Here is a 12,790-nt window from a genome sequence, read left to right as displayed (position 1 = left end):
GTGCTTTGGCTCCCTTGTGCCATTAATTAATGTTTTAAAATAGCATTGTGCCCCTGAGCATGTTTGTAAGTGGGGAACTCTTTTTAAAGTTCACAGCATTTGGTTTCCTTTTTTCCCCTCCATACTTTACTGTAGTGTGTTCCATACAGCAGTTATACCTACAGTACAATTATAATAATATATCACATGAAAAAGATGCATATGTTAGGTATTACATCTCAATTTGTCTTAAGGCTATTAACATATCCCACATACAGTCCATGCAGAATGGAATTATTCAAATCTGACCTTCCAAAGGAACGCTTGAGTGATATCAAAGTTCAGTCTTCTTCATTTTACACATCATACATTTTAAATCTGGCACAGAGATTTATCAGTAGCAGAAATCTAAATATGTGTGCGCCATCTGCTTTAAAATTGAAATAAATCGAGTCTAGAGGTATGTGTGTGTCCACATGCGTTAGAAGCACTCCCCTGCATGCATCATTCTTCCCATGCTGCTTAGTTTGACAGTGCAGGTGGTTGTGAAGCACTAAGTGGAGGTTCTGTGCCAGTTGAAAGACAGAGGCAGGCACTGAGAGTGGGTGGAGGGAGGGCTAGGTGAGGAGACAATGGAAGATTGAAAGACTGAAAGATTTAACACTGAAGCTGAAACTGGTTAGACAGCACACAGCATGAGGAATCAGTGTGCTGCAGCCACACATACACACCCACACTATCATAGCTTCTCAGTGGGGGCCTCAATGTAATTTACTGTGAGCAGGTGGAGATGGATGTTCAATCTGATTCAATTTGATGTGGCTCACACAGGAGTGGGATGAGACACCACTCATTCCACTGACAGTTGTGATCGACCCTTTTTTCTTGAATCCTGAGCAACATACCATCTTCTTCTTACCTTCTCCATTCTTCCTCTACACCTGTTCTTATCTACTTCTTACACTCACTCTCTCTGTAGCTGTTTTCAGAAAATACCTTTTACTGTACAGCCTCATGATCATCATTCCATCCTTCCTTATTCACAGCTTATGCGTTTCTCTACCCATTTCCCTGTTTGGCTTTTATTCCATATCTGCTTTCAGGCTATCTACCAAGTATGCATTAACTATTTCGCACTGTCCGTTGCCAAACCTCTCATTCCTTGTCCCCTCCTTTTTCTCGCTGTTTCTTTATTCCCACAGTGGACTCAGAATTCTCGCCAGTATTTTGTCCATTGTCCCAAGCAGCCAGAGAGATCATGGAGATCTGTAATGTGGACCAGATGGGCTGTGAGGACCCTGACCTGGAGATAGACACAACTGCACATGCTCTGAGCAGCCTGGAGCAGGAGCTAAGACTCATGGTCAAGAGCGCAGACCAAAAACCTTCATGTATGCAATCACATATACATGATATAGCTATCTGTGATCAGTATATTATTTTACAGATCATGATCATAGAAAATAATACAGTAAGTGTTTGAATGAATTATGAATTACAAGAGTGATTTAAACCATTAATTCTTAACCTTTCTTAAATATTCCATCCCAAGCAGGCACTCCAGGTACTGGTACAGAACACAGTGGAAGTCAAGATGAATGCAGTAATCCCGCTTCCAAACGGTTTGTAACACACATCCTTAAATTTGATTACCCTCATGCCTTTCAATTGTATTTGTGCGAGGATCACATCAAGGATGAGCTTATCATAAAGAGGGTATATGTTTTTGTTGTTAGTTGACCTAGAAATGCTTAGGCAGTTGTTCAAATGTCCATTTGATGTTGATATCCTGAAAGGCAAATGTGAGTTTCTCCAGTGTGCGAATCAAACAGTGAAGTGTCGTACCTTCCCGTTTTCATACTGTGTCTGTGTCTTTTCACCATGGCCACCTTAGAATCTCACCCCTTACACTTTCTCACACACCACTACCAATCCAGTGGCCACGACAGGGGGTAATCCCTCTTTTTTTTTGGTACTGCATCAATGCCTCTCGCTGTCGGATATGTGGAGTGTGTAATGGATCGTTAGCAGCAGAACGACTTTAGCTTTGACAGCATGTTGGGTATCCAGCCTTAATGTGCTGCTTAATGTGAGTATGCGTGTGAAAAGAAAGAGGAAGTGTGTCAGTGTGGTTTTGTATATCAGAAACTGACTCTGAGTGTGTGTGCCTGTGCATTATTGATGTTTTTTTGTGTTTGTGGAGCGGGCATAATCTGCGCTAGAGGCCTTGTGCTGAGCGGAGCACTGTGAATATCACTTTGAGACGTGTAATAAACGGATTAACGCATACTACAGTGAGAGCTCCCAAAACACCTCCTTACATCCTAAAACATACACAAACACACACTTAGGATGGACTTAATCTGGCTACTTTGGTTCAGCTTCACAGGTATCATGTTGTTTTTGTTTTTTATAGGCAGCTCTTGTGCTTCCACCCTCACCTGGTTTTCCTCCTAATATGCAGATTGGACTCTTGTGACATTGTCCAATTTATTGAGTATGCAGAAACACTGGATTTTCATGATGACAGGATCTTGTCATGCAGTTAGTTGACACAGCTGTAACATTATTGTTTTATTAGGTACAGTGTGTTTTGCCAGTTCAACTCAGCAAGTTTTTTTTTTTTTGTATAGGGTCAATGAACCGTCTTCATGAGATGCTGTTCTTTCAGACCCCGTTGACTTCAGAGTAAATGTATGTAAATGGATTTCAGCTGTAATGTAGATTCTGCTGCAAAACATATTGAATAATGGTATAATCAGGAAAACTTGAGTGCATTTTTGCATATAAAATATGCATTTGTTTTAGTGAATATTCCAGTAATAGTATACAGTATGTACACTCCAAGGTACACCCACACAACACAATAGCGAATGCTGTCACAGCATATTATGGGCGGTCTGTGTGCATAGACAACTATTTATCATCTGCGCTGCTTTTACTCAGCTGTCTCTGGTTGCTTGGCAGACGTGCACCACAGTTGGTGGATTGTGAGAACTGAATATCTGCTTTTGCTTTATTAGTAGTTACACTATATGAGTCCAAACCAAAAAACTACTTCACGTTTTGCAGCTGTATGAGGATCCAGCAGCATGTACGAGTCATGCTCGTCTTTGAGAGCAGCTTTAGGTTGTGAAACAGTCTGTGTTAGTGCTGTGCCATATCATAGCCATGAGAATACCAGTATGCATTTTGGCACGATATAAAAGTGTCATATGGTAATATCTTTGCTATAGCGACACCTTACATTTATGTTCCCTCGTGTGCACTACAATGAAACAAACCCATATGTGTCTAAGAGCAAGAGCAGGGTGTGCGCCTCTGATGACAATATACTGCATAAAAAGGGAGCTACATAAAAAGAACCACTGACAAAACACAGTGCTTTGCAAAACATGCATGAAATATAATAATTTTTGATAACTGTTGAGTACAATCAGGCTATGAAAGCACTCTAACGGAGATACTAGCAGTTGGTGAAGTGCAACCCAAAAGTAAACAACTGAGAGTCACTGTAGCCCTCGATAGCTGTGCTTCATATGACAGGAAGAGCTAAAGGTGAAAGGAAATTACTGGTGGGTTACATGGTTATAAAGGAGGGCTTAAGTGGTTAAAAGCTCGACCCAAGATACAACATCCCAGGCAATGTTCCCTCTGAGCTGCGCGCGTGCGCAATTGCGCACTGCTGGCATGGTCTCTGCGCACAGAAAATCTGCGTTGCGCGCAAAAAAAATCTAACCTGAATTGCAATTAAAATTAAAACTTTAACAATTCTGTTTTGCAGTGTTAGTCAGTAAGTGACTGGCTGCTGGGATTAGAACGATGCCACCTTATCCCATAGTGCAGCCAATGATGCGATTCACAATCGTATATACGCAGCTAATCAACGTCATTGACAGGCTATGACAGCGTCCTTATGCACGCCAATGACAACGTGTACAACCATTGGAGATGTGAGCAGGACAGACGGAACAATTGACGGAAAAAGTGTGGACTTTATACCAGTTTTTAAATTGTGTTGACAGGCCACGTAAAACCAGAGTTATCATAAAAAAATATATGCAATGTTTGTTTTTGCTGAATACTATCGTTGTTTATATTTACTTCGGGAAGAAACGGTTAAACGGCGTTTTATAAGGAAAACGCTCGAAGGCGCTCTCCGCCTGGGCGGGGGGAGGGCGGGGGAGTGACGGCGGTGTTTTGAGATGTGAGAGATTTGCGACGTTTAGTATGGGCAGAAATCTGTGCCATCAGAAACTGAATTTGAATAAGTTAAATTTGAATTTGAATTGCTCAGATTGAATCTGAATTGTAACTTGAATAAATGCTTTTAAAAACTGAATATGAATTAGCCTAATTTGAAATTCAATTTATTGGTTTGAAAATGATCATCACTAAACTGAAATTGAATTTTATAGTTTGAAAATGAATTCATTTGCTTTGAAACCGTATTTTATCCTTTAAAAATTTAGCTCTTGAATAATTTCAGATTCACTTCTCACCATTCAGTTTCAGTTCTACAATTGACCCTGTGCACGAGAAAATGTTAACTTCCTGGTTTGAGACCGGATGTGGGGTTGTACATTTCCGGTAGCTTTACTTTGCGGTCAATCGCTACTGCAAAGATATCCTCCAAAATCATGTCCAAAACTCGAAAACGGAAAGATCGTGTTAAGTTACAAAGAGCAGAAGGTGGGAACAGAAGGTGGGAACACTCACCACTGTTGTCACAAAAAATCTAATGATCACTTTTGACGTTTAAAGAGTTTAGATCGATCAGTTGTTTACATCACTCAACACAAGCAGAACTGCATCACTGCAGCAGAAGACACATTTCACATTCAGAAGCACATCTCTGTATAGTGACTGGTCTCATGATTTAAACAGGCAAATGTTCAGCATTCAAACTACAGGTGAAGAATAGTCAAACCAGATGTTTCCCCCATTATGTTGATATCAGCTAGTCAAGTACACACCTACACAGCATGTTAACAAACCGTGAAAAAAGCCACACAAAAAATGAATGATTGCTGGTCTCCTCCGTGACGTCTCTCATGTACAGTACAGAATCGCTGCATCGATCGCTAGCAGTGTGACTCTGAAGTGCAGTACTGTATGTCCACAATGTCCAGGAAACGTTTTGCACCGTCAAAAAATAAAATTGGCTACTTGATTTCACCTATCGCTGGTTATTTTTAGAACATAACACCCGCGATAAACGAGGGACAGCTGAGAAATATAACATTTGAATCCCTTTTCTCTTTTGCCCTGAGGTGCAGGGAAAAAATATCAACAAGTCGATGAACATCATTTACAGATATTGGGTAAATGCCCAAGACATCTATAGAAATGTAAATCGCCGCTTGATTCATTCATTTGCTTAACTTGTTTTGGACCATAAACCAGGCACGAATAGGACAACGGAAACAAAGCTCCCCACAGGAGTTTCCGCACCGGAAGTAGCATATCCTAACGTGCACACAGTCAATTCAATTTTAGTTCTAAAATTCAGTTTTTTGGGACTTACATCCGGTTCTGGTTCAAGAGTAATCAAGTGCAGATTAATAGAACTACGTTTTACTAGCGGACCGAAAGTGTTACTGACGGGAATCTACAGCGTCTTGAGCTGAATTAAGACTTCAGAAGTCATTCGTCATGTGGAATGACCAGCGGATAAACTCTCAGGTTGGTAATAAATGTATTACATGTATAAGAACAAGATCATGTTAACAAATGATAGCCGTACAGTAACTTTTATGCTTATTGTAGCTGTTAGCTAAAAACGCTAATTTAGCGTAGTTTGCCCTGAATTCAGCTTTGACAAACAAATATGATCGACTGTTTCTAGTAGAATTCCAAAGTTGTCATCTTGTACCCTCTCAGAGTACCCCCTCTGTATGCTTGCAGAGACCCCTACAGTAGGGAAACATGCAAAACGGTGTCCAAACCTTTGTATTTCAGCTTTATTTATGTCTTACACAGCATCCCAACTCTTTAGCTAACTTAATAACTTTAGCTAAAGTGAATAGTTAGTCTAATTCATTAGTGCAGCATTACTGGATCATCTCTGTTTGAAGTGATATAATATGATATACAACTATCACTGAAACAGCAAACTTTGTAAATAAACAAACAACACTTCTCATTCTCTAAACGTTTGGCCACAGCTGTAGATTACACTATCAGTGCTTGTTCACTCTTGACAATAATTACATTTCTAAATTTACTTTGTGCATTTACAGGTAAACAATATCTAATATTTTATCTAAATGACTGCTTTGTCTTTGAAAAGGTGAAGAGCCTGAGGCCGGTGACAGTCCAGTTCTACTCTAAGTACATCCTTACGGTAGCTCACAGGACAAGGCCACATTCCTGTCCTGCCAGAAGAGAAGAGAAACTTCAGAGTCTTCATGCAGTTCAACCACACCTGTCATATTCCATATGACAGGGGTCTCAAACTCCAGTCCTCAAGGGCCAGTGTCATGCAACTTTTCCATGTGTCCCTGGTGCAACACACCTGAATACAATTAGTAGGTCATTAGCAAGAGTATAGAACTTGACTGCATGCTGAGGTGGCAACCCCTGATCCTACTCAAGTAAATTTAAGTAAATGTATGTATTTGGAAACACATACTTCTAAAAATACTTTTATTGCACCATGTTCATTCACTCATGAGCTGCTGTAACATGAATCAAATGGCTGAATTGCCAACTCAACATGCAGTCAAGTTCTATAGTCTTCCTAATGACCTACTTGGTGTGTTGCAACAGGGACACATGGAAAGGTTGCAGGACAGCGGACCTCGAGGACTGGAGTTTGAGACCCCTGCCGTATGGTGTTCATGCAGTTTTCTACTCAACAGTTACAGCATGTCTGACTGCCTGTTCAGCATATGCAAAAATATATGATGAGTTTAAGCTAGAGATGGCACGATACCACTTTTTTATGTCCGATACCGATACCGATATCATAAATTTGGATATCTGCCGATACCGATATGAATCCGATATAGTGTTTTTTAATCAACAAAACTGTTTTTTAAAATATCTTGCTGCATTTTGCAAGTCTGCAAGTTCATACTCAAGTTTAAAACAACAACTACACTAAAGCTATTCTGTTATACCTGTATACAAAAAAAATATTTCATAGTTCAGCAATACTGATCAATCTAATAAACTTAAACCTACACCATCCTCCCTATTCTGGTATTTTAAAGAGTACTTAGTGTAAATATTAAGCAACCTAACTAATAGGGTTCCAACTCCCAGCAACAACAAAAATAAATAAATAAAAAATAGGGAACCACCCCTCACGCTCCACCTCATGATGCTTAATCGACGTAATCAACCTTAATTTGATGCAGTGCGAAAAAAAATGCACAGAAATCAATTATTTTTCAAGAAATATTAAATAGATTTAACATCTTTCTTCAACAAAATTGCAGACTGCACAGATGGTACCTTCCCAAAGTAAAGAGTACTATAGCTTACTAGGGTATATATATTAGACTTAATAGTCACTATATACAGTAATTGACTTCTATTCATTTTACATCAAATTAAAACTTTGGGTGTCAGATAATTATTTATTAAAAGCTCGACATTTTAAATGAGAATAAGAAAGAAAAGTATGTCTTTGTGCCCCCTTTTCCCTGTTCATGCCCTATCGGCCCCCCTGGCTAAACTTTGCAAGATCTGCCCCTGCACAGTTACCAGCCGTCAGCTACGTAGAAAAGATCCTCGAGTAGAAAGTAAGATTAAATAAATTCTAACAACAGCTTATCAAGCTTAAACGTTCTGCTGTTGTTCAGCCGCTGGTTTCCTCTTTCTGGTGCAAAGTGGGCCAAAAACAAACAAGAGAGACGGACTCCCGACAGAAAAGCCGATCAGCTGATCGTTAAGCAGTTTCATGATTGAAGTAGCAGCCGGAGAGCGAGAGGCAGTTGCTCGTTAAGCTTAACGCAGGAATGCTTTACAAACATTCAGAGATGGACTTACACACTTGCTTTACTTCTCTCGGGGATAACTTTGTCGGAGATGAAATGCCGAGTTGCTAGCGAAGCTCCACATGCTATCCAGACCACCGACAGGTCCCGCATGCCACAGCCGCTCTATCACGTGATGCATACTGCTCCGACGTGCTAACGTTCTGAGGTGAGTTACGGCGTGTTGCAAGTTTTGTGAGGTGCTTTCGTGATATTTAATGGATCGGATTACATTTTTTATTTTTCTCCGATATCCGATCCAGTAATTTAGGTCAGTATCGGACCGATACCGATACGTAATATCGGATCGGTCCATCTCTAGTTTAAGCATGTGATGACAAAGGTCTTCCATTATGGTGTTTGTCATCACATGTCACAGACATCTAGATGATCATTTGGAATAACCAAGAAACTAAAAACTTGTTACTTCATCTTTTGCCTTTATTATTATTATTATTATTATTATTATTATTTTACATTTTTAGGCATTAGGTTTATTTGTAGTAGTCCTTTCCAACTTCTTTCCCTCTTCCATGTTACTGTGTCAGCTTGTCAGCATCTATTTGGGGTTGGGAGTGGAACAGAAAGTCAGGAAATCCAAAGTGCCATTAAAACCAGGAGAGGTTCTTATATTTCAGAAGAAGGGATTAATTCAAAAGAAATGACCTCAATGCCATATTTTATTTAGGAACCCTAGAGAGCACTTTGCAAAATAACACATTCTTATAATTTCACCCTCAGATAAGCCAAGCTACAACTGTCAGGGAAGGTGATGTAGGTACAGAGCATGTGAGAGTGGTTAAGTTTGTCTCTTGTCTAGATGAAGGCACAAGAGGGATCAATGGCAAGGCGTAGAGATTCAGTGTCTTCAGTCTTCAGTGGACACTCCATTTCTGGCACAAAACACCTGTAAAAGATGGTCGATTTAGGAGGTGACCCGACAACTTCAGCCTGTCAAACATAGCAATGGAGCAGTATGTTAAAAAAAAAAAACAAAACTAGTTAAGCATGCACTCAGTACCCTAAGAATTATTATGGTAGTTAAACACAGTGACAGTCACATATCATATCACTTCAAACAGATGTGATCCAGTATTGCTGCACTAATGAATTACACTAACTATTCACTTTAGCTAAAGTTATCAAGTTAGCTAAAGAGTTGGGATGCTGTGTAAGACATAAATAAAGCTGAAATACAAAGGTTTGGACACCGTTTTGCATGTTTCCCTACTGTAGGGGTCTCTGCAAGCATACAGGGCTCTGACAGGGTACAAGATGACAACTTTGGAATTCTACTAGAAACAGTCGATCATATTTGTTGTCAAAGCTGAATTCAGGGCAAACTACGCTAAATTAGCGTTTTGAGCTAACAGCTACAATAAGCATAAAAGTTACTGTACGGCTATCTTTTGTTAACATGACGCTTGTTCTTATACATGTAATACATTTATTACCAACCTGAGAGTTTATCCGCTGGTCATTCCACATGACGAATGACTTCTGAAGTCTTAATTCAGCTCAAGACGCTGTAGATTCCCGTCAGTAACACTTTCGGTCCGCTAGTAAAACGTAGTTCTATTAATCTGCACTTGAACCAGAACCGGATGTAAGTCCCAAAAAACTGAATTTTGGAACTAAAACTGAATGGTGAGAAGTGAATCTGAAATTATTCGAGAGCTAAATTTTTAAAGGATAAAATACAGTTTCAAAGCAAATGAATTCATTTTCAAACTATAAAATTCAATTTCAGTTTAGTGATGATCATTTTCAAACCAATAAATTGAATTTCAAATTAGGCTAATTCATATTCAGTTTTTAAAAGCATTTATTCAAGTTACAATTCAGATTCAATCTGAGCAATTCAAATTCAAATTTAACTTATTCAAATTCAGTTCCTGATGGCACAGATTTCTGCCCATAGTTTAGCACAAATCTTATGTAGTTAGTGTGTAGTGTAGTCAATAGTTTTGTTGTGTGTGTCAGAACAATGAGGCGACTGCTGAATGTTACAGGTGTTACAGGAGTGATACATCTCCTGTTGTCAGGTCTGCAGGTGTTGTTCTCCTTTATCTCATAGTGGACAGAAATTATTTTTTGGAGTGTCACAAATAATCAGGTGTGGCATCAAATTTGATGCAGAACACCTGATTGTTCTGTAAATAGTTTGAAATTTTTATTTAAAAAAACGCCTTGGCTGCATTTTTAGGTAAACAGCTGCAAAAAACGTTGTTGTTTGCAAAACTCAGTTACTTTTTTGAAGAAGTAACTAAATAATTAATTGCCCAACATTGGTCATTATATACTGTATTTTGCAGTCAGAGTTACAGGACTCTCTCCCAGACCACAGACTCATACTCATAATAGTCAGAGCTTTATAAAAAAAAAATGAAAGAAAGTTGTTTTTTCAAAATTGGAGTTCAAGTTATTTTTACTTCCAATAGTGTTACCATACTACACAGGTCATGAACAAGATTTTCTTTAAATGCCATTGTAAGTGGGCTAAAGCAGCTAATTAAAAGTAGTCTAACATAAATGTAAATGCTGTAATTTGATTATTTTAATAAACCATGTAACTTGGATGGATTCGATGCTGGCATGACCACAGTGCACACGTCTGCTGTTGCTCACAGTGGTTCAAGGGATCACTCAGGGAGTTTGTGCATTCGCTCAGACACATGAAAAATTAGAGGGAACATTGATCCCAGGTAGAAAATATTTTTCAGTTTTGTTATGTGACAATACTGCACAGCCTCTACTAGAGTTACAAAGTTGTTGTAAAACTAAAGTGTGAAGCACATTTTTGTATAATTCATACAGCTTAATGGCTGTTTTTCTCTAATTCTACACAGGGTCAAAAGTATATAAACAGGCTCAAATATATACATATATCCAAAGTTTCAATGATCTTACTGTTGATGTGAAGTAGAAGAATTTAGGTGTCATCCTCCTTCCTCATTATTCCATTCTCTTTGTGGAATGTACCAGTGCCACTGATGAAAAACAGCACCCAAACATGCTTGACAACTGGTACAGTGTTCTTTGGTTTGAAAACTTCATCTTTACTCCTCCAAACATACCTCTTGCTATTATGGTGAAATAGCTCAAATGTTATCTTGTCTGACCATAAAATTTTTCTCCAGAAGAAATTTTGTGATGCTGGTGTTCCAGTTCATGGCAGGCTTGAGCCTTGTGGTGATTTCTGGACTTTTCTGGAACATACAAATCCATTTCCTGTCATTCAAGTGACTTCTTCCAAGTGTTGGCAAAATTATGAAACATCTGAATGACTTGTATTTACGCACGTGAAGTAACTGTGTGCTTTAAAAAGTGCTGTACAGTCAAAGATATCATAATTATTACTCAAACTTTTTAGAGAAAACAGTACCTAGGCTACTTTTGCGCTTACATTTAACTGATGCTGTAACTGGATATAATGCTATGTCACAACTATTTTGCTATATTATTCGAAGTTTGAAGTTAGCTAATACAATAAAATCAAGAACACTGCACATGCTGGCTGAGATGGCATCAATAGAGTGACTCGTTCTTATTTGGAGGTGGGCGGTGTTTTTTATGACTCCCAAGGTAATTTGGTGTCGTCGTAGCTGAATACAGGCGGGAAACGCTTCTCCTAAATGCCTGAAGCAAAAAAAAGGAAGAGTGTACGGACAGTTGGAGGGGTTAATTGTATCACTTTAGTATGAGTGTTTAAAAAAATGGCCAGCAACTTCTTAATCAAAATATTTACTCCTTGGTCCTGGTTTTCTTTTATTTGTTTTATTTCTATTACCACGGTAGCCATTTATTCACTTGATAATTAGTAAGTTTCACACAAATCAAACAACTTAGACTTTTAAATGACTAGACTGGATTCAGATTTAATCAGATTTGATCAAACTCCACCTTGGCAATGACAGATGCCTGTTAACACACAAGCTACACTTTCAGCTGTCCATCTGTTACATTTTCCAAATCTTATCTGGCAGAGGAGAATTTTTGATATCCACATCTGAAAGTAGTTAGAAAAAGAATAGCACATCTGTTCTTTGATCATAGGCAGGTATTTGAGTTTTATGAGTATAACACGTTCTCCCCTTGATTGGTGGATTTTGTCTTGCAGAGGCGGGGTCACTGCTGAACAAGAAGAGGAGGAAGAAGATGAGGAGGAGGTGAAGAGAGATCGACAGAGTGTCCTCTTGCTACCCTGACGGACACATGTGCGTGACAGTCATGCAAGCGAAATCCCACAGTGGATGCATTTTTAAATTGTGTTCATTACACTTAAAGGTTGGTGTAGACACCCTTAAACGCATAAGTCTAAACTTTTCTGCAATAATATGAAAAAATATAAATGTAATGCTTGTTGAGCAATGAATAAATGCTGTTTGATTTATTGTTTGTCTCTTTTTGTATGCCCTTGTTTGCCATACACCATGTTTATGTTAGTTCTTATACTGAACAGCAGCTGTGAGATGCATTCCTGTGGATGGATTAGCTAAAGGTACAAAAACAATGCGACTGGCAACAGAAGGGGAGCTGACATGAAGATAAATGGTGACTTTGGCTTTATTCTCAGCAGGAGTCTTCTTGGATCCCTTTGATGGCGTGTTTGTCAGAGTGTGTGCGTGTGCTGTCTGAGATGTGCATTAAAGGACCGACATTGAGGGACAGTTTGCTGCGGTGCCAATTTTACCTGCAGGGGTTAGGAAGAACATTTTTCTCTGTTGTCATCACTTTGTTTCTTAATAAGGTTAGGGTGGCACTAGATCAGGTCAGACTGTCTGCACATGGACACACACAGAGGAGACTCCTGCAGGTGATAAATA

At 39.0% G+C, this 12,790-nt stretch overlaps 1 protein-coding gene across 6 annotated transcripts in view; it reads left to right on the top strand.

The window, feature by feature from the left end:
• The window catches only part of zbbx (zinc finger, B-box domain containing), a 72,720-nt gene extending 60,375 nt beyond the window's left edge, over positions 1-12,345 (top strand). For 5 of the 6 annotated variants that reach the window (XM_023152818.3, XM_023152817.3, XM_004561371.3 and 2 more), the window contains 3 exons: positions 1,182-1,370; positions 1,532-1,601; positions 12,085-12,345. In XM_023152818.3, the coding sequence (XP_023008586.3) occupies positions 1,182-1,370; positions 1,532-1,601; positions 12,085-12,172 (347 nt within the window). In that variant the 3' untranslated portion in view covers positions 12,173-12,345. The remainder of the gene's footprint in view (positions 1-1,181; positions 1,371-1,531; positions 1,602-12,084) is intronic. The other variant, XM_014408650.3, reaches the window with a different exon arrangement.
• Positions 12,346-12,790: the final 445 nt, after the last annotated feature.

This window comes from Maylandia zebra, linkage group LG14 (genome assembly GCF_041146795.1).
Source record: "Maylandia zebra isolate NMK-2024a linkage group LG14, Mzebra_GT3a, whole genome shotgun sequence".
NCBI lineage: Eukaryota > Metazoa > Chordata > Actinopteri > Cichliformes > Cichlidae > Maylandia > Maylandia zebra.
Note: the sequence above shows the minus strand (reverse complement) of the source record. Positions and strands in the feature narration are given on the sequence as shown.